At 49.7% G+C, this 21,583-nt stretch overlaps 8 protein-coding genes across 8 annotated transcripts; 5 read left to right on the top strand and 3 right to left on the bottom strand.

The window, feature by feature from the left end:
* Positions 1-90: 90 nt before the first annotated feature.
* Positions 91-2,184, top strand: VFPPC_13624 (hypothetical protein; the record flags this gene model as incomplete). Its single annotated transcript, XM_018291399.1, has 1 exon — positions 91-2,184. One exon carries the CDS (start codon positions 91-93, stop codon positions 2,182-2,184), a length of 2,094 nt encoding a protein of 697 aa, XP_018144966.1.
* A 494-nt stretch (positions 2,185-2,678) lies between these two features.
* On the bottom strand, positions 2,679-4,529 carry VFPPC_04402 (S16 family peptidase; the record flags this gene model as incomplete). The annotated part of the gene is made up of 1 exon (XM_018283762.1): positions 2,679-4,529. The coding sequence occupies one exon, from the start codon at positions 4,527-4,529 to the stop codon at positions 2,679-2,681; it is 1,851 nt and encodes a 616-aa protein (XP_018144965.1).
* A 2,314-nt stretch (positions 4,530-6,843) lies between these two features.
* VFPPC_13623 (INSIG domain-containing protein) lies at positions 6,844-8,084 on the bottom strand (the record flags this gene model as incomplete). Its single annotated transcript, XM_018291398.1, has 2 exons — positions 6,844-7,215; positions 7,278-8,084. 2 exons carry the CDS (start codon positions 8,082-8,084, stop codon positions 6,844-6,846), a joined length of 1,179 nt encoding a protein of 392 aa, XP_018144964.1.
* Positions 8,085-9,253: 1,169 nt separating this feature from the next.
* On the top strand, positions 9,254-9,448 carry VFPPC_15784 (hypothetical protein; the record flags this gene model as incomplete). The annotated part of the gene is made up of 1 exon (XM_018293537.1): positions 9,254-9,448. The coding sequence occupies one exon, from the start codon at positions 9,254-9,256 to the stop codon at positions 9,446-9,448; it is 195 nt and encodes a 64-aa protein (XP_018144963.1).
* A 4,136-nt stretch (positions 9,449-13,584) lies between these two features.
* On the top strand, positions 13,585-14,539 carry VFPPC_04401 (BTB/POZ-like protein; the record flags this gene model as incomplete). The annotated part of the gene is made up of 2 exons (XM_018283761.1): positions 13,585-13,595; positions 13,663-14,539. The coding sequence occupies 2 exons, from the start codon at positions 13,585-13,587 to the stop codon at positions 14,537-14,539; spliced, it is 888 nt and encodes a 295-aa protein (XP_018144962.1).
* A 2,439-nt stretch (positions 14,540-16,978) lies between these two features.
* VFPPC_04398 (extracellular serine-rich protein) lies at positions 16,979-17,863 on the top strand (the record flags this gene model as incomplete). Its single annotated transcript, XM_018283760.1, has 2 exons — positions 16,979-17,324; positions 17,382-17,863. 2 exons carry the CDS (start codon positions 16,979-16,981, stop codon positions 17,861-17,863), a joined length of 828 nt encoding a protein of 275 aa, XP_018144961.1.
* A 213-nt stretch (positions 17,864-18,076) lies between these two features.
* VFPPC_04397 (hypothetical protein) lies at positions 18,077-19,570 on the bottom strand (the record flags this gene model as incomplete). Its single annotated transcript, XM_018283759.1, has 4 exons — positions 18,077-18,113; positions 18,206-18,736; positions 18,780-19,200; positions 19,246-19,570. The coding sequence occupies 4 exons, from the start codon at positions 19,568-19,570 to the stop codon at positions 18,077-18,079; spliced, it is 1,314 nt and encodes a 437-aa protein (XP_018144960.1).
* A 442-nt stretch (positions 19,571-20,012) lies between these two features.
* VFPPC_04396 (short-chain dehydrogenase protein) lies at positions 20,013-20,977 on the top strand (the record flags this gene model as incomplete). The annotated part of the gene is made up of 3 exons (XM_018283758.1): positions 20,013-20,457; positions 20,504-20,853; positions 20,906-20,977. The coding sequence occupies 3 exons, from the start codon at positions 20,013-20,015 to the stop codon at positions 20,975-20,977; spliced, it is 867 nt and encodes a 288-aa protein (XP_018144959.1).
* Between the last annotated feature and the right edge of the window lie 606 nt (positions 20,978-21,583).

Genomic DNA, 21,583 nt, shown 5'->3' with positions numbered 1-21,583 from the left:
GGCTGGTCTCAATCCGTCTCTGCCCAGAGCACTCTGCGAATGCTAGTCCCACTCCCGTGATATGGGGAGTCCTAAATAATCTCATCCATCATGACGGGAAAGAAGAAGCAGCCAACGAGGGCCGTCTCGTTCTGCGAATATGTCGTCGGCACAACCATCTCGTCTGCCCTTGGCCCTATCCCCACGAAACCCCGCAAGAAGCGAGACGTTCTCACACTTGAAGTACTCACAGACGACGAAACCGAAGAAGATACCATCAAAATTACATATCCCCGCTCTGGGAGACGTTCCAAATCACGAACCACAGCAGATGCGGCCGTCAAAAAGGTCCGTTTCGAGGAAACTCCCAAGAAATCTGCTTTAAAGAAGGCAGCGTCCTCCGAGTCGGAAGACACACCAGCAGACTCGGAGGCAGAGATATCGGCTGAATCAACCGACTCAAAAGCCGACGGCTCAGCATCTCCCAAGAAGGAGAAGAGTAAGAATAGCAACGAGAAGGGCAAAGAAGCGCCCAAACCCTCTGAGAGTGATGATGATTCCGAGCCGCATCCGACTTGTAAGTGTCCCAAGTGTATTCGCGGCCGGCAGAAACAACAGCGTGAAGCAAAAAAGGGCTCCAAGAATTGCAAGGCATCCGATTCCGACACGGACGTGACGACTGACGAGGAGAGTACTAAAGGTCAAAAGAAAGACAAGACGAAAGGAAAGACCAAGGACAAGGAGAAGGAGAAGGAAGAGAGTAAGGTGAACAGTTCGGACGGAGAGTCTTTAGATGAGTCTGCCAAGGATACAGACGATTCGGATGGACAGAAGAAAAAGCCGAACAAGCAGCAAGAAAAGAAAAAGAAGGGTGGGAGTAAAGATGCAAACAGGAATGAAGGTGAGCAAAAAGACGACGAAAAAAGCGGCAAGAAGCCCAAGGGGAAACAGCCCGAAAAGGAGCCTGACAAAAGGGAGGAGGAGCCAAAAAAGGAGAAGGATGCCGAAAAGAAAACTTCTCCAAAGGAAAAGGCCACTGAATCCAAGAAGGAAAGCAGATATCCAACACCATTCCCAGGTCCTCACCCTCGCCGTCCTAACCTCATCGCCCCAATGCGCGCAGAAGTTATCCACACAGAGCGGGTTATCGAGACTCCCGAAGATCCCCTTCCAAACGCATACTACGACGCTCAACACAACATTGTCCGGATCTATCACGGTCCAGTGTATGGCCATCATCACCAATCTCTCTACCCGAAACGAGATCCGTCTCTTCGACCACTGCCCATTGGCATGCCCCATCCAACTCAAAACCCGTATTATCACGGCTTTGACAGGGCAACAGATAAAACCGGGATGGAGCATGTGCCCATTACACAGGGCATGGCTATGCCAGCGTGGAACACATTTGCCCCAGTAGGATATCCAGGATATCCAGCTCTCTTTCCCACTGCACCATGGCCCACGATGGAGGCGGGGGCTCAGAATCGCGGCCAAAACAAGGGAGCATTCAGTATGGTCAACGCACCTCCTGCAGCAGCACCCTCGAGCAAAGATCAGGATATCGCAGGCGGGAACAATGTGTTTCCCCCTGGAAAGGAAAACCCATACCTCGTGAAAAGGGGCAAGTCCCAGTTCAGCAACTACGCAGGCAGTAATCGTTCTGCAGCGAATGGAAGCCCCAGAAACTCTAATGCTGGTAAAGCTGATGCCCAGGGACAGATAAACCAGCCGCAGCAGAGTGAATGGGGAAACGGGAGCGCCAACGGAAATGGGAACGGGAATGGGAACGGGAATGGGAACGGGGGAGACGCAAGCGGATGGAATAATCAGACTCAGGATAATACATGGGGTGGCAGCAACAACGGCGGCCAGAGTGCTTCGCAGCCTTTTGAATCTGGGGGCAATCAGGAGTCGACTTGGAACAACGACAATAACGGTAATGGGGGAGGAAGTGACTGGCCGACTGATCAGGGGCAGTCTAATTCTGGTAACGGCGGTTGGAAGAATCAAGACACGCAAAATGGAGGAGCCAGTAACGGCGGGCAGTGGGGTGATACGGGACAACAAGATAATGGGCCACCTCCGGCGGAGGCGCACAACAATGTTATGCCTGGAGGCTGGGATGCTGCCGCAGAGACTCCATCGTGGGGAGATACGACGATGGCGGCGAGTACGGGCGGAAAGGTGGACCAAGCGTGGTGATTTCCTTGGGGCATGCATTCGAAAAGTGATTCAATCGGGATCTGTCACGAGCAGCTCAGGTTTGCCGCATGCAATGGGTTGGAGTGACTTTGCTGATGGGAACTCGTGATGGCAGAGCTATAGACATGAACTAATCACAAAAGACTCATAATATATTGGTAGACTTTTCATTTCAGTTCTCATAATGATTCCAATATGTCTATTAATTGACCGCAAAGTTGATGCAAATGTGTATGCCAAAATGCAAGGTATGCTACATGCCATCCCAGTTATTAGTTCAACCTCATAGATGCAGTCTGCGTCATCAGCCCCTTATACAAAGCCACACGCCAAATGATATCAATCCTCAGAGAATAGTGCAATCGTGAAATGACCTAACCGCGGCTCAACTAGATTAGCCCTGAGTCTCTTTAGCCCTTGTCCGCTATAGTGCGCTGGGAACGACACGCAAAGAAACAGGGGCTCACACCAGAAACAAAAGGCAGTGCTACCACTTACCATCTTGTCGTTTCCCACTCCAAAATCCAAGCACAACAAATCTTTAGCCGCTCGCGAACACTAGATGTGCCTAATAGCCTGTACTTCTCGAGGTCCTTGACTGGCAGCATGCTAGCGAACCACCAAGGGAAGACGGCTGGGTCACTTGGGCAGTCTCCGTAAATGCCAAGCATTCGGGCTGTCAACCAAGGTACACTTTGTCCACGCATACGCGATACAAAGGATGTTGCGTAGCTCATCAGGTTCTGTGTCGACATTGCTTGCAGGTCTGAGACTGTCATTGGGTTTGGCTGCGTTTGGGGTGTATCATTTTCTGTCTTGGTCTCGGATGTGTCCTCCATTGTGGAAGCGTTCACCGCACCAACAGCATCATCATGACCAACCGTGGTCGTCGTACTGTTCGATGTTGGAGCAACTTCGACGGCCTCGACGGCCTCTTCCTCTTCCAATGATACGTCATCAACACGTTCAGTCTTCGCCACCGTGTACCCATCCAGTTCGCCATGCCGTAAGACCTTAAATCTAGTAAGACCGACTGTTTCGATTAAGCTACGGCCGTCAGGATAAAACTGGGCGTTGATAATCCGCAATAGCGTGCCCAACTCATGGAAATGTGGATCGCGGGTGTTGTGAGACCGCTTGGGTAGGACCATGCCGAACGTTCTGTTTCCTTCCAATGCCCGTCGAATCATAAGACGGTATCTCGGCTCGAAAATGTGGAGGAATGTAGGCATTGAAGGGAATGCAAGTGTGCACACAAATAATGGCAAGTCGAGATCCTGATGCCGCGCCGCATTATCAGAAGCAACAGTTTGCTCGCGAACCGTCCTCTCATCGGGCCAAAAGAGGTCAATCAGCCTTGAGATGCTTTCATTCGACGGGCAGAGATCGGGGTTTAGCAACGGGTTGATAGCCAGCGTGCGTCGACACATGGGGCATCTGCGTGAGTGGTCAAGCGTTCGATGTAGGCAGGACCGACAAAAGGTGTGCCCGCAGCCAGTTGTGAATGGATCATGAAACAGAGCATAGCATACCTGACAATCTACTTCATTACGAGTAGTAGATTGTAGGAGATTAAGAGCCTTGACATCAGGGCCCAACGAGTTATCCTGCCGCTCCTCTGACGGGATGTCAGCGTACGTTACCTCCGCTTCGACTGTCAATCCTCCCTCAGTTGCGAGAGACCATGTCGCAACCAGTCGACCACCCGGCATAGTTCTTGGCAAAGAATCTTCATTCCTCATCGAGGGAAGTCCAGCGGCATCCCAAGGATCTTTAAATCCGAGACTGGTTGAAAGATTCGAATTCGCAGCGGCTGCTAAACCACGTGAAACTTCCTTTTCTATCAGCTCGCCAACCTTGTTAAGAACGACATCAAAGCCGCAATCACCCATAGCATGCTCTTTGGAGCAGTCTTCAAATGGGCAGATAAATCCCTCGATTCGCTCGGGAACTGCCGGATAGGTGATACTTGTTCGTACATGGGTTTGAGGAATGCAAGTTCTGCATATACTTCGACCGCAAGGAAGGGTCATGGCATTTTTAAAAGGTTTCGAGCAGCGGCGACACTGAAAGAGGCGTACTATATCACGAATATGGTGTGGTCCGAGGGCGCGGTTGCTGTATCGTCCGTCCTCGTCCTCTTGTGTTTGGTCCTGGGACACCGACAGTCCTTCACAGGCATCCGCCTGTTGTGGGGAGTCTTGTGGCAGCATCTCGCTCGACTCAGGGCCATGTTCTTCGTTATTCGCAGCTTCCAACGATCTAGCATGCATTTCGTCGTCCTGCGCAGATTCTAGATGCCCATCAGGTCGGGTCTCAACCAGTGAAGGCTGTTGTGGTGTCATGAACGGTGAAGGCTACGACACATGCAGCCTTCGCAGGCGACATGGACAGGCTTTGTTTTGGTTGAAACAGTAAGGCTTTGCAATTGGCCACAACTATGAGTCTGCTGTGCTTCTTGGCTGTCTCGACAATGATATCGGCAGATTTGGCCACAGTGGTAAGATGGCCGTCAGATCTCGTGTGCCCTTAGAAAAGTCTCCGGACAACAAGGTTCGAAATAGGCTCGACCTCGGAAGCATAAGCTGTTCAGTTTTAGCTGATGCCCCATGTGACAGTTTAGGTCGCCTTTGGGGGAGATGTTCGGAGGAGTTTATCCAAAATCGCAGCAAGTCCGTCGTAAGAAGTTGCCTAAAGTGCGGCGCTGGAAAGATGGATGAGAAATAGTAGAGTCCGGTTGCAAAGAGAAAGGCAGCGTTGCTCGCAAGTTGAGAATATTGCAAGGATGGTGCGGCATATAGCTAAAGGAGCCCGTGTGCGGTTGTGTAATTCTGAGAGGATGGGGGCCAACACCTCTGTTGCAATGAACCTTGATGATAGAGACAAGATACGGACTTGGACGGCGGTGAAATCACGATATCTCCTACGATGGAGTGTCTCTCAGCGTCTTAGTGAGGGTTAAAAAGGGAAGACTGATCGAAATGGTCGGGATGAAAGGAAGTAAGAATACTGTTGACGTACGAGAGTAGATGGGTGGTCTGAATGTGGGAGAACATCGTCATACATGGGAGACGTCTCTGGCTGGAAATGGTAAGGAGACGCAAGGGCCAGCAGCGCCCCGTTGTTGTCCCGCTATCGCCGTTATGGGTCCAGCTCGTGTCTGATTGAAGCCGAGGACCCTTGGAAATGACATGACGCCAACATTTTGCCCAGCCAAGAGGCTCGCGTTGATGCAGTTACAAACTTCACATTCTTGGGGCAAGGATTAAACCATATGCGGGTCTCTTTGCTATATCTCGAGTCTGGCATCTCAAGTTAGTGAAGTATCAGGTAGGTAGCTGGACAATGAGGCAGCTCGCACCTTCCCTTTGTCCATGTCCTTGGTGGGATGGGCGAATCAGAATACCAGACGTCATATGTTTCGTCGCCGACCTTGACTCGGCAAGAGCCACTGCAGGAAGCATGCAAGCTCAACCTGGGTCAAAGGGGGGCTCCTACTCATTCTCTCACACCTCAAAATGTCATCTCCTGACTTTTACGCTTGCATTCAAACTTGTGTCAATTTCACTGCTCGTTCACCGTGCATCCACAAGTTGGCAAGCCTCTTCTCAACGACAACAGATTCTGGAGTCTGGACCCTGAATAGCGCTGGCTGTCGCCGACGACCGAGGGCCCACAGCGGGGATTGAAAGAGCTCATGTTGGATGGATGGATGAGTTGCGATGGACACCACTGGCTGCGATCACAGTATAAGACGTCATTCTTGCCATCGCCGCTAGCCTGAACTCCATATTCTTAACGACCTGTTGGGTTTGTGGCTGCGACCAAATATGCTAGCTACCCAGAATTCCGAAGGTATAGCAAGTCCCTACTATCCGTTACACTACGGCTGATGCGTAATCGAAGTTAAGGACAGGTCACCAGTCGAACAAATCGCAAGCGTCGATACCAACAAGACCCAAGGCAACGGCGACACATGTATGCCAAGAACTTTACACCCGTTGTAAAGCCAGCCAATTTGATTGCAGCTATTCCATTAACGGAGAATCCTGCTGAGCTTATTTTTCGTGTTCATCCCTTGCAGACATCGTTTCTACTCCGATAATTGATTGTTACCACCTACCTGAATCCGGCGTGTGACGGAATGTCGGAGATTGCCCACAGCGATGCTGCCTTTCAGTAATAGAGACATGAGGAGCACAGGATGATACCTAGATATGTCAAGCTAGGGCGGCTTGGGATCCTATGATATTGGCGTTTCGCCAACCCAGGAGCAGTGATCTTGGCACATGGGTCACGAATTAACTCACAGGTTGGTTGCTTCTGTGAGATGGAGCAGATTATTTCGAGAGCACATTTCCAGTTGACATTCAATTTCAAGCAGAACAGACCAACACTGCGAGAGAGCAAAACACGCAAATTTCAACAGACGACCAATATTGAAATTTCTACTTCATCAATGTGGCATCATTAGGTCCCGTACAGCTGCTGGTTATCCTCCGATCTGCCTTCCGGGTATCATGAAGAAACATCCTCTACTACATTACACAAAATCCCGAAAATAAGGGTGACATTTACACATTCCCACCGCCACGATAGCCGCCTTGTGTAACAGAAAATAAAAATAAAAGATACAGCACCATGGTCTGCCCAAAAACCTCATCGGACGCCACCCCACCTACCACTGGATCGGTTCCAAGTGAGCCTGCGGCCAATATTGCCAAAACAGAGACAGCTGCAGAACAAGACGCTGAGCATCCAAACCCCCATTTCAACGGTTTCTTGATGAGCGAAGCCGCCCAATACGAAGGGATCATTTTCGAAGCTGCTTGAAGAATTACGAACAGGGAGGCCCGATGGCGCCGGCATTATCTCGGGGTCGACACCGAGCAGCAGAATCGAACCGGTCAGACCAACCGCGGCGGACAAAACGAATCCAGGCTTGCTGCGGTCAATGAGCCACCATAATAGGGGGTTTACCAACGCCAATGTCGCAGATATCTGGAGAGTAGAAGCCCATGCTAGTTTGCGCTGAGTGAAGACATTTATTAGCCAGGTTCAAACCAAAGAATAGTTACAGGTGTCGAGCTCACAATAGCAAATGCGATTCCAACAAAGGCGCCAACTGCCCGCATAACCAAGGCCCAGTCGGTCCCTGGACCGGCCTCTTTGTCAGTTACACCTTGGTCGGGATCGCTGCCGAATGTATCCTCCCACAGCCCATCGAACCATGGCAGCAACGAGCCGAGCCCGACGCCGGCTATGCCCCAAAAGGTAAGATACTTCCAGTTGCTCCCAGGTTTGAGAATACTGTCGTCTAGAATGGGGGGCAGGTGATTTTGCTCATTGTGAAGACGCGTGACAAGCGCGCCATAGCCCAGCCCAAGCAAAAACAGCAGCGAACCGCGCAGTGTGAGGGACGTAATGGAGACAGCAGCAGAATGGGCCGCGGGCTGTTCAATCTGCGCATATGGTCCAAAGGATGACTTTCGCCTCGGGATGTGGGATCGGTCGCGCATGAGCTCATAGGTGGCTTCGTCAATGCTGGGCCGTCTTATGGGAGTGCGAGCGCCAGTCCCCCACGGCGTGTCCGGCTCGTCGTTGTCATTGTAGAATCGGTCTCTGTTATTCGAAGCTGCCTCGGAATAGATTCCCATCAAGGTGGACGAAGTCAGGTTCATAAATGACTGGGGTCTGCTGAGCGATGCGGTCGACTCGGACCGTTCTAGGTTAGGGTTCAAGAACCGAGGGCTAGAGAAGTCAAGGCCGGAGCCAAATGCGGGCTGGGAAGGCTCATCGTGATCGGTCTGGTCGTCGTCAGGAGGCGTCGCGCTCGTTAGGTTTAGGTTGAAAGGTCGACGAGGAATGGGTCGCACTAGCTGAGGGCCGTCGTCGCTCATAGTTGACAGGTGATGCAAGAACCTCCAGCAGAGCGTCGTCCAACGTTTTTTAAGTCGCTTTATCAAATGCCAAAACAAAGAGACAGACGCCTTATACACGACAGTGGAATGTACTGCTGAGGGCGGTGCCAGTGGTTGCAAGGCCAAAGTGTCGTTTTAGAGGTTGCTCGGGTTGTCGCATTCAAGACTCTGAATGGTAATATGCGGGTCAGCGCAGTATCTACCTCGGCGCGTGTTCAAGGCGATTCTCGATCAAATTGGTGGAAGATGGACAAAATGAAACAATGCTAGGCTGAAAAAGAAGGTATGCCGAGCTAATGTGTCGTATTCCTGTTCCACTGCCCTTGACAAGAGTGATTTCGACTTGATGACACCAGGGCAGTTTGACGTGAGGACGTAAGGGAATATTACTGTCGCTAGTATGCTTTCAGGGCTGGAGAAATGCAACAAAATAGGGAAGCCAGAAATAACGAGGGGTGCTGGAAGATTGGCCAGGGAACGAAGGAGAGGCACAGGAGGAATTTAAGAGTAAAGCTGGTTCAAGCTGTGGCAAGGCGAAATGGAGAACTGGTCACGATGGGAGGTGGACCGTTGACTCCAATGTTTCTTTATGGGGCGACATGCGTTGGGGTGGTATTATGGCTGGTTGGTAGTGGTGGGGGAACGCCTCAAAAGGTACAGAGTACTTGACTTGACTTGACGTGGATTATGGAAGTGGCATCGTGAGAGTTGTGAGGTGAGGCGCCCGGCATTAAAGATGTGCGGTAGTTATTGTGCCAAACTTGGACACGAGGACACACACAGACGGCAAAATGCGGCGGCACATCGACAGATTCAAGCCGAGGACGACTTTTATTCGTGCTTTTTTTTGCAGCAGCATCTTCATCGTTCCTTCCCATGCCGTGTCACCAACGAACAGAGAGCCGCAGCCGGCAATAATGTCTGGTGTGTCCATGTCTGGTCTGGGCAGGTGTGCATGTAAATCACAAGGAAGGGGCCACCCGGCCAATTCGATTTCTTCACATGCAATCAAATTCAACTGGTGTTCCCGCCTCGTTCAATGTTGAGTCCAATCTGCTCCGTCTCTCCTCCACTCGACCATCCCAACTTGACTTGTGCTCGACACACCCATGCCGCACCGAATGCATGTCGAATGCTCTTTTGATTGAATGCATGCGCAGCAAAATGTCGATGCTTCTCATTGCATGACCCCCCGCGTCCAAGTTGAATCAACTCCCTCACTGCTCCAAAGGTTCGATGCCTGCAGGTCTCGGCAAGCATTTCTCGCATCCGACCCGCAAGAACTGGTCCATGTCTTCAATGTTGGGAAACGGAATTCAATGGCCAAAGCCCGCTGCTCGTGACAAGACAGGCATCCCCTTCCTTGGCTGACCGGCCATTTGTACACATTGCACGATGCTCCGTCATCCCGGCATGGATCCCAAGTCAAGCACAAGGATGGGGCGTTTTTGCGGAGAAGCCACGATTTTTAAAAGGAGCGGCAGTTCCACAAGATATTACAATCAACAATGACTGAATCGTCATTTGTTCGTTGATGGCCAAAAACTATTGACAAGCGCTCCCAGCATCACTGGACACATTTACGTTCCCCGACGTTCACATCCAGCCTCAGCCGTTTTTACCCCTCGTCCAGCATTCAGATGGTCGCAACCTTCAACTCTTTTCGACGAAGTCGGGAAACGCCAAAATTGGCAGCGTGCTGAAACTAGTCATGTTAGATCGGCGCTGAACATCTGCAAAGGGCTGAACGACAGCCACTCAAGCAACTTTAGAACAGCGCATGTGACACTCAACAGGGCGAGCCTTGCCTGCCCGTGATGCATTCCCTTTCCTTGCAGCCTTTCATTTGTGGCGTCTGGTCCATCTCAGCTATTACTAGTCAGCATTTGCCCTCCAGGCAGTCGTTCCAGTTCACTCATCCGCCCGTGTTGCAACGGCGCATGAGGCGACGACGCCGGTGTAAGATTGGTTTCTGCAATGGGTCTAGGAGCTTGCCGTCCCGCGAATAGGCTTTGCCAGATTTCGAACCGTCCCTTAGTTTCAACCTACTTTTGTCGGACTGCATAGCTTGATGGACCTGGGGCTGGTGAGACGGTGACAACGGGCAATGCGCGGCACAAATGCCAGGCGGCTGCATAATCGGGGATCTGCTTTGTGCATCTTGCCGCATCGTTGTGCCGTGTTTGCCCACCACCCCACTCTACTCATGGATTGAACACTACAGTTTGCGGCATAGAGTACTGCTATTTGGGTGCCATCCTGGGGAGGAGTTTTTGCTACTTCAATGCTCAGGTGCGGATGTACAGGCAACACCATGGCGATAGATGATATCCCGGTACGGGGAATTTCACCACATTATTACGATAGGGGTTCATCCTTCGTCAATACACGTATACCCTTTACCCCCAAGCAAGCTCTATTAAATCTCAACTAGTCTCGAAAACCGGGAGCTGCTAATATTTGCTTGCTTTAATCCGTCGCATCGAAACACCCAAAACAAGATCCATACCAGCAGCCTGTCCCTTAATAGCAAATCGATCATCTTACGCGACAACAGCTCTCCTCCATCTGCACCATTAACAGCAGACAAATTCTTTACCAAGAAACTGACATCCCCATGGGCATCCCCATCGCAATTTGCAGCAGGTACATCCGTCATCTGCCACCTAGCAGCATTCAGAATCACAGGATTAAACGCCTGGAATATCAGCCCTTTCTCCCATTCCATTCTGAGACTTTGGATGGCCCATAGAAGTTACAATGGGGGTCAAAAGTATTTAACCAATGAAAGGTATCGCATATCGCGTTGTGTGCTGAGGCATATTGAGCTGTGTTAGTGTGTACTTGGATATGCCCAAAATACCTTTGACCACAGACTGTACGCGATGGCCCTGTTCATTGTCAGATATCACCACGCGCTTGAGCAACCAGCGTCTCAGTCGCTGACTCCAGATCATGTATAACCTCCTAACTCGTTTCATGTTCCAAGCCTGCAACCTCAGACGTATGACCTAGTAAATGACTAACAAGAACATCTTGCTTGCCGTCAGCAGCGACTTTAGGCCGTTCATCAACGCCTATGATGCATTTTTGGTACATGAGAAGACATTGACGACTGTGTCTTTCCCCAGGGCTGTGGCTGCGTTAGAAGATTATCTGGCTACTCATGACTGATCTGAAGTTTATCGCCTGTATGAAGTAGTTATGGGTAAAGCTGCTGGCCACGAAGCGGAATTACACGGTTGAGATTGATATCCTAAATCATGATTTCAAGTCTAGAATAAATAGTATCTGTAAGGCGCTCAAATACCCTCAACAACCTCTTGCCTGAATGTTATTTAGATGTAAAACATATGCAGATGACGGCCGAACATGCGTAGAACAAAGACGTGAGCGCCTGTCAGACCCATCAACCTACTTGCTCTCCTTGCTCAGTTCAAATGGCCCAGTATGTTCAACATTTGCCGAAAATGGACGGAAACTGACCAATTGTAGTAAATGACGAGGTCAAAAATTTAAGATTGCCATGTTCTGTCAAAGAAAAGTTTAGAATTACTCATATTGCATATTTCGACTTCCTGGTCTGTCTTGCGTCATGTCTCTCACTTTTTCCATCGTCAATAACTTGCTTCCTCACTCTCACGTATGGCGAGACCGCAGCAAAGGCAATTGGTAAGAGTCATTGCCGAACGCTCTCGATTTTACTCATCCCAAGCTTTCTCAAGCTCCCCGAGATCCAAGCCAAAGCCACACTCTCGATACACAACGACAGCATGTTGGAGCATACGCCGGGTCGAGGCAGTCAAGGAGGCATTCCGCCTTGGTTTAGGGAAATTTTGGGCGAGAAGAAGAGTTTCTTGGTACCTGCCTTGGAATCAACGTACCTAGACTCTGTTGTCAGACTAGTCTTGAGAGCTGGAGCCTGCATTGATGGATACGTCGTGCCGGCGCTGCGTAGGCGGCCGATGAAAACGATGCGTGGAAATGACTTTGAGAGGACTACATGCCAAATCCATTCGTCAGCAACTATACCCATTTATGCTGCAGCCAAGATGTTTGCCAATTAACTAGTTCTAGTAGCCTTCTAGACTTGTGTTTGCGCCTTGGTGCGGATATCAACCAAGCAACACCCGCCGTGATAAAGTACAGTATTAAGGATATATACAGGTCAAAGGGATAAGGGTTTATGTCGAAGCTCCATCGCAAAGTTCTCAAAGTTATGCCGTTGCACGTTTACCTTCTTTTCCTCCCCTGGCTGTCACCGGCAGACATGCCGGACCCCAGAGCTGGAATCGAGTACTTTTTGGGTCGAGGCGCGCAACTCAGACCTTCTGGTATGGAAGTAGTCGGCCATTCTATGTGTATACTTTCATGGCAGACTTATATGCCGACTTTAATGGCCATATATACGCCATTTTAGCCGCCGAACTGTTGCTGGAAGCCGGAACCACGACGGCAATGGGCCACCGCACATTCCTCAATACTGTCCACTTCCTCGTGAACAACGGATGCGACTTGTCAAAGAATCTATCCGCTAGGTTGTCTTACCGCCAAAGTCAGGAAAAGGCAGAAGTAATGAGCCTGCTCTACCATGCAATGAGGCAACATACGTGAAGAGTGGTCCATTTCATTGTATGCAACTGATGAAAAATCTAGAGAAATATCCTACATGATGCAGAAGAAAGCTACAGCCTTGTGTGTAGGGTTAACACAGCTGCCTTTCAATGTTTAGTTTGACTACACCGACACAGTTTAACAGCCTGGGTAAGGTTGCTAGAAGTTGTCTTGAACACCCGCTAGCATCCTGTCTGCTCCAGCCTCGACATTGTACATTGAGGCCATTCAGGTCATACAATATGGAGATGGTTAAACAAATTTGTGCAGACTTGTGTACAGACCCTTGCCTAAGCTGTACGTGAGGTTATTCCCAGACACATTCGGGACGAGCGTGCGCCGACGGGCACGGCTATCTACAAACGGAACGCATAACAAGTCTTTGCATTGCGATTGATGGGTTATCTGAGCTCGTCAACGTTTGTCCTTGGAATCCAATTGCCTGCTAAATGCAAACGGGTTGCACGTGGTGAACCTTGACGGCGGGTATCGGGTGAGCCGTTAGGACTTTTTTGGGGGCTTGGAGTGCAATGACTCTATTCAGATATAATCTCTTATGGTATAAAGGTCCGTGGTGTCATACATTTTGATTGACATTCTGGAGCCCAATTTACTATCATACCTGCCTTGGGGCCCTGTCCCTCAGGCTCTAATTCTGACCTCGTGATCCTGTTGTGTAACCATCTCCCCTGTGGCAACCACATTCACATCTCATTCACAACAGCAAACGGCTTCATATTCACTGGTTTAGCATTCTGGTTTAAACTCAACTTTTTTGCTCTTAGCACTAGTAATTTCTCCCATCTGCACTACACAAGACGCACTCGCCTCCTTTTTGTGGCCTCCGGCAGGAAAATCACTAGCCATGGACCCAACGTATGATACCCTCCCATGTTGACGGCCATGACACTCTGTTCTTACCCACAGCTAACCAAGATTATAGAGTAGCGGATTCCAAACCTTTCAGGTTCTTGGTTGGCCCTCATGGCCACGAGTTCACCATTCACTCTGCCCTTGTTGCCGCACAATCTCCGTACCTCAACACGCTCGTCAATGGGCCCTTTGAAGAAGGCAATGAGGGGGTCGTGAAGTGGGAGAGCGTTGACGAGGAAGCATTTTTGTGCTTCTGGCAGTATAGCTACGCCGGTGATTACCACGTTCCAAAAGAACAAGACGCCTGTGCGGACCACGAAGAGGATGATGCTACAACAAGCCAAGGAGATTCAACAGCATTTGCTTTCGCCGACAACGTCGCAACGGAGATTCCTACTGAAGCGAAGGAATATGATCAGCCTGTTGAAGAGTATGTAAGGGCGTCTAAGAACAACAAGAAGAGGTGCAAGAAATGTCGGTCGGCCCTGTATGATGAGCCGGAGCCAATGGCGGAGCCGAAGCCAAAACCATTCCCATCCAAGGGAGACCACTTGTGGGCTGTGTTCATCAATCTTCGGTCCAGAAATGTTGGTCTTGAGAAGGAACTGCTCACTGAGTCCCCTGGCCACCACTTGCTCTGTCACGCACGCGTTTACGTCCTTGCCGACTGCTATGGAATCTCTCAGCTAATGGAGATATCTTACAACAAGCTACATCAGGCCATGTGCCAATTTGTTCTACAAACTGAATCATTGGTCGATGTCATTGCCCTAATTCACTACTGCTATGAAGAGCTCGTGCCGGAAAGACTGAAAAAGCTCGTCGTCATGTACACTGCTTGCAAAGTGGAAACGCTGTGGAAAGATAAACAATTCCAGCACATCCTGGAAGAGCATGGTGACTTTGCCAGAGCTGTCATTGGCACTTTGATCAGTCGACTTTCTTAACTCATAAGTACTGCGCCAGATATTGTTTCGTATCAGGGTATGGGCTAGCCTGAACCGGAGTAAGATTTCAGCATTGTGATTTGGGAAGATATTAGCTGTAGCCGTATACTTCTATATGGCCTTGGATCTTCCTGGGCTCATGGTGGAAGACGAACAAAACAATTTTGCGGTGTGGGTGTTTAAGTTGGGCAATTTACATGCCTGAGAGGATGACAGTCCCATGAAAGACGGTATTACAAGTCCTCGGGGAGGGGGCCCTTTAAAAACGATGGTTTATAGTCTACGATTGCTAGATTGTATTATAGAAACCTCTATAATATGTCTTGCACCTGCGTTAAGTTTGGCTTTAGATTCGGTGAATTATAGGTCCTGACTCCTGACTCGGGAATAGGAAGCGAGATTCCAATAACAGGGTTCCCCATACCGAGGCACCACAGCTGGACTTACAAGTATCATTGTTGCCCAACTTATGCTGTCGAATGCATCGTTCTCTGTCATGTGAATAGAGAGTAATGAGACAGGGACAGACTCGCATCCAAGCCTTCAAGGTGCTTTCCTCTTTCCCACTGTCGCCATCAGGAAGGTTCGTCGTTCACACTCCAACGCGACCATCTGATCAATTTGGGTGCTCTCAAGTGAAGTCCATCAGTCTTATCCCATATATCGAATCGCTAACCATTCAGAGTCATGATCAACAATACCGCTGGGCAAAGAGAGGACCAACCGAAGGCGAACATGTTCAGCCCTGTTAGCCCTGCATCAATCCTGGGGAAACATCCGGTATATACTTGTGTGGGAGTCTCCCACCAACCACGAGAGTCAAGTTCCAAGAAGGCGGACGTCTCTTACAATCTGACAGGATCTCACGGACTAATGCAAGATGCAAGCTAAATGCCAGGGGACCTCAGATCGGCGACGTACCCGTCATCTAGCATGTAATCGTAGCATAGCTAGGCACGCAAAGGAGTTGCAGTGGTGCTACCAAATGAACAAAATGCTCGCAATCGTAGCTATAGACTATCCCTCTACTCTACTCATGATGCCCAACATACAGCCTATATATTCCAGGCTACCAACGTCAACTAATTCTCATTAAGCGCCAGTACTCGAGCCGAGGATCATTGAAGATTGAATCCAGTTTAGTCTTGACAATAGGAAAAAGGCCCACCGCAATTGTTAAGCAGTTTAAAAATAGCCGCAATTACAAACACACTAGGTCTGAAACTTGTGGCCCAACGGGGACTGGTGGATATTCAACATCTGATGGCTGAAAGCTTGTGCCTCAGCCCTATAGCAGAAAAGGCTAGTCAGGTCTAGACAACCAGTCCATGTGGATGAATTGCGATGCTGACCGGCTTGACTAGTCTGGAGCTTGGTTAATCTCATCGGTGCCTGTCACCCTTGAGCATCGTCTTACAGTCCTCCAATCAAGATATCCTTGATGAACGCGTTTATGTGAAAGGGGTCAACGCCGGTCTAGCTCATGATTGCTGGTTTTGGTATAGCAAGAATCATAAGCACAATTCCCAGGAACTTGTTGAAGCCATTCTCACCGTCATCTCGCCGGCCAGCTCACCACATTGTGTATCCAAGACCACGGCCGCGGCCACGGCCAAACATCAGGCCATCAACACTCCAAAAATACAACTTGCAAAAATAAAAGGCGTCATTTTCCAGAACAATACTCGTTCTCCGCGCTTAATTTGGCGCCTTCATGCACCAACTCCTGGTATCCATCTCATGGCGCGGCAGCGTTCCATGCCGAGAGGCGCAGCGCCACCTCAAAAAACAGCAAAGCCCGCCAACAAGGCCGCCCTTTTCAGCAATGACAGCAAAGTTCCTTTACTGTATGTATCATTGGTTACCTGTTTCCCTTGAAGTGGAGGGCTAGCCTCGGGTATCTCTTGTTTTGTTTTGCATTGTGTTGGGATCCATCAAGGCTGCCTTGGCCACCGATGGTTGTGTGGACTTGGTTCGCTCCGGGCAACACCTTTACAAACAGGCCCATGAATTAATTGCAGTCTTATTGAGGCGGCCAGGGCAAAAGACGCTAACAAATGTCGGCATCTTGACAACCGGTGGCTGAGCCGAATAAGCACTTGTTTGCTGACTCGGCAGGAGGCCGGATTGGCATCCACATCTAACGACGCCAGGAGACGCCGTATTCCGGAATATTTGCAAAATAGGCATATTGGTTCCTTGCTGGCTTGCAAGCCTGGTCTGTATTTGTTTGAAGTGGCTGACGGGGTGGCATGGTATCCAAACGCGAATTAGTCGGCCGTGTCATCCGCCATGGAAAAGCTCACAGCTAGAGTCAGAAGTAAATGTATATAAAGAAAAGGAATCCCATCTCATCTACGTACTCCTCATTCAGTTACAAATAAACTCATCTTTATCATCTCCACATCATTCTCACCACTCCTCACACCCAATACCACCATGCGATTCTCTTCACCCATCGTTGGCCTCGCCCTGGCTGCCTCCCCCATCGCCGCCCAAGGAGGAAAGACTATTAAAGTAAATATCGGTGCGGACGGAAAGCTCATCTACGATCCCAACAACTTCGAGGCCGCTGTCGGTGACAAAGTCGAATTCCACTACTTCCCCAAGAACCATACCGTCACCCAGTCCTCCTTCAAGGATCCATGCCATCCCCTTGAAGGGGGATTCTTCTCCGGCTTCGTGCCCACCGCCGATTCTCCCTCCAAAACAACCTTCACCATTGCAGTCAAGGACACCAAGCCAATCTGGTTCTACTGCGGCCAGGCCGCTCACTGCCAGAAAGGTACGTCTCCCATAACCCAGCCATCAGTACATAACACATCAAAGCTAACTACGCCAGGCATGATTGGCGCCATCAACGCCCCCAAGACTGGAAACACCTTCGAAGCCTTCTCCCAGCTCGCAATAAAAGCCTCCAACACCACCAATCCTCCTAGCGGCCCTGTCGGCGGCGTCTTGAGCAACGGCGGCTCTCAAACCAATTCCACTGCTACTGGTACTTCTGCCACCACAAAGACATACACATCTACGTGGACCAGCAACGGTCAGACTTACACAACCACTGCTGCGACGACCGTTGTCGGTGCTCCTGCTCCTGCTCAGACAACATGGGCTTATACCACGAAGCCTTACACTTCTACCTGGACTAGCAATGGACAGGTTTTCACCACCACTGCTACAACGACGTTGATTACTACTGCTGCTGCTTCTGATGCTCCTGCTTCGACGTCTACTAGTAAGGGTGCTGCTGCTGCTGCTACTGGTAGCTTTAATATTTGGCATGCTGGGGCGTTGGTTGCCGGAGTTGCTGCTATGATGTAATTTAGACGTACTTTAGAGGCGGTAAATCAGGTTTTGGACGAATGGTATATATCTATTGTTTCTGGTAGCGAGTATTTAGAAATAGTGTTACGCTTATACGACATGATTGGCGAATACTGCTCCCAATTAGATGTGACATCGCGTACCTCTCATTTAGTGTTCAGTCGAGTTGACGCTCGTCTCATATTCACGCATTGGATTCATTTTATTCTCTTAGCCCTCAAGGAGAGTGACCCATATACGCTCTTCCCTACTCGATCGTCTAATAACGGAATCCACATGAACGATTTCAATATTCCCACCATCTGTGTCCACGTACTTACACCACAGCGATGGACATACTCCCTCAGCAGATCCCTCAGCCACGCTTCATCAGACACGTCAAACACAGAAATTGCTCCAACCAGTATGAGCCAGAGCATAAGCCGTGACGACTCTTCATCGCCAGGACGAAATGTGCGAATGCAATTCTTGTAATCCTGTCGGAAAGGCTCGTACGGAGGTCTTATATCCTGCCACTGCAAAAAGATATGATACGAGAACGCCAAGAGCCCTTGTCGAACGACCTCATTCAACGAGCCAGGCGGGAATGCCATATGAAGCAGCCGATACATAACAGCCGTCATTGTGTCATATATGATATCTGGATGCACGAATCTCTGGGTCTGCGTGCCGATATTGACTTGCAAGCAGAACGATCTCATAGCCTGCCATGCGGTTGCCAAGTCCATGTCGGTGCAGAGCTGACCTCCATATATCGTTTTGCTACCAGCAGCGGCTAGCAGCATGGGAGGATATTCAGGAGCTACTTCATCCGGACGACAATAGAACAGCGCATCAACACCATTCAGCAACGCAATCCCCAGATCACACCTATCACAATCAGCATGGCACGAATAAACGACGAGGTACATACCTGGTCAGCTCGACAAGAATCCAGTCCCCCTTAAAAGCATCCATACCACCCCTCAAGTCGACCATCCTCCGCAAACCTTGCATGTGCTTCCTTGCAGTCTCGTAATCGCCATCGAAGTGCGCAGCACCAGCTAACTTCACCACTGTGGCGATCGTTCCATCCGAGATCTTTGAGGCATTGTCGTCCCCTTGCAATCGCTCTTGTAGAAGTTCAATTCCCTTTTGAAAATGGACCATCGGTGAAGGATCTTGAAGTTCCTGTTCGCGACGCAAGACTCTACTTTTGAAGGTTTCAATAGCATATGCTGATATGTGTAGAGCGGCAGGGTCGACAGTTACGCGATGCAGCCACTCTCGTGTGTCGAACTGGAATCCTATAGCTGTGAGGAGGGGGAATATCACTCTCATTGCGACAGTCGATACTATCATTGTTAGAGCTTCATCTTATGAGGTGAAGGGTTGCCAACTTTTTGTTATGTTGAAGAGTACGTGGGACTCGACTCCGGCGGCGCCAAGGGAAAAGTCCGAACCAACTCGGCCAGGGACGGGAATGTACAAATCAACTACATCGCCGAGTTTGATGTACGGTGATTTGATACTGCTTTTCGGCCCAGGGGTAGCAGACCGTGTGTTTATCTTGGTTGGACTCTTGGCAGCCCTCTTGCCTCTCATGACATGGCTCCTGATTAATTTCCGTGTAGATAGATCCTCTTTGTGGATGTTGTCCGACACAATGAACTGCAGGGTATTGAAAGTACCAGACGGTTGGCCATGCGTATGGAGAGATGTCATCTTGGAAGGCTTGGCATAGTCGATTGTTTACCTGACGGAGTTAGGCGTGTTGGGGGTTAAGTGTGGGCAGGGCGAGGTTGTGTTGCGCGGCTGCTTATAAATGCCATTGTCGATAATCTTGAAATCACGTTTGGAAGCGATAACTGGAGTTGGCTGCGTCTCAAAGGCGGCAGGCTCATACGTTATTGCGCAGTGAGTGTCTTGACGCGGAATCGCCGGGGCGTTTCTCACTCGTGGCGGCGATCAATCAAAAATGCCAAGACTTTGACTGTTTGCCATTTTGGGAAAGCGGCTTGACAGGGATTGCTTCATCATCCAAGGTCACTTACACGCTACTTGATATTGTGCAACAAAAACTGTTATAAATAAGAGAAAGGTTCCCGCAAACTATAGAGCCGATATGTTGTGACATCTTATCAGCAACCTAAAATATCCTTACACAATGCCATTTCCACGCAAGACCGTCCTCATCACAGGGTGCTCAACAGGTGGCATTGGCGCAGCCCTAGCAGAAGCCTTCTATTCCAAAGGCTACCACGTCTTTGCAACCGCCCGAAACCCATCCAAGATCCCAAAATCTCTTTCAAATTCCCAAAAGGCTACAATTCTAAAGCTCGATGTCTTGTCTTCAGAATCAATCTCTTCCGCCGTGGAGAGCGTACATCGAGAAACAGGCGGCACACTCGACGTCCTGGTCAACAACAGTGGCGGCGGCCTCCTAATGCCGGCTCTAGATGTCTCCATTGAAGAAGGCAAGAAACTATTCGACCTAAACTTCTGGGCCCCATTCGCCATGGTACAGGCTTTTGCACCACTTTTGATCCAAGCAAAGGGGTGTGTGGTGAATAATACCTCTGCAAATGCACACGTGCCGTTTCCATTCATGAGTACGTACACACGTATTTGAGGCATTGCTTCCCGCTAACAGATCAGGTGTTTACAACAGTTCCAAGGCTGCGTTTTCCATTGCTAGTGAGACGTGGCGACATGAACTAAAGCCATTTGGTGTACGAACCCTCACGCTTGTTACGTGTGCGGTGAAAACGAACTTTTTCTCCGAGAAGGCTGAGATCAAGTTGCCCCAAGACTCAAAATACTTGGATCTCCAGGGGTTTATTAACGGTCTCAACGATGGCAGTCTTCAAGATAAGGCCATTAGTGCGGCTCTGTACGCCGACAAGGTAGTCCGGCTGGTTGAGAAGGGAACTGTCGGAGAGGTATGGGTCGGTACGGATGCCTTCCTGGCTCGGCTGGCGTGGTGGCTGTCTCCTCGATTCATCTTTGTGAGTTTTTTCAACGTCATGTCTGTTTAAATCTTGTCTAATTTGATGTCAGGACGCCATAGTCCAGAGTGTTGTTCCGGTTTCCAAGGAAATGGCCAAGGCATGTGCGGCCAAGTCTAAGTAAGGGAGTATCGTCGCTTTGCTTCACGTACCTTGAATTGAGTGTTTACACAGATGTCCCGCTGTCCACATACAAGATATAGTCGAATCAGAAATGCACGTCGACAATGCCGTTTGTAAAATGCAAAATCCAGTGATTCAGTGCAGCTTTGCCATCTCACACCTTGACCCTTAGAGATTAGTCCACGTCCCCAAGAAAGTCATTGTCGAATGAAGACACGAGGTCCTTCCTCCTTCCTCCCCTGTTTGCCTCCTTCCCTTTCAGTGAACCAGCACTTCATGCACACTCGCGAGGGAAGGGACTAGACCAGACTCCAGGAAGTAATCCATTTGATTTCCCATGTGCCAAACTCCATCCTTTTCTCTTGTCCATTCTCCCATCAACATCACCAGGTATTCTCATGGTTCCATCAAACACCGCCTCCCAAGCTTGATTTGCAACAGTCTACAAAACAGCACGTTGGCCGAGGGCATTTTTTGATTGCCTTTATAATCCATTCTCTCATATGTCCCAACCTATCCCTTCGTCCAAGTCTTCTTCTCCCACCATGTGCAAGCTGGGCGACAAAAACGTGCTCAGGCTCGTTCTCCTCATTCTGCTGGCACTGTA

The sequence above is a fragment of the Pochonia chlamydosporia genome, chromosome 3 (genome assembly GCF_001653235.2).
Source record: "Pochonia chlamydosporia 170 chromosome 3, whole genome shotgun sequence".
NCBI classification, from domain to species: Eukaryota; Fungi; Ascomycota; class Sordariomycetes; order Hypocreales; family Clavicipitaceae; genus Pochonia; species Pochonia chlamydosporia.
The sequence above is the reverse complement of the archived record's forward strand: the minus strand, read 5'-3'. Positions and strand labels throughout refer to the sequence as shown.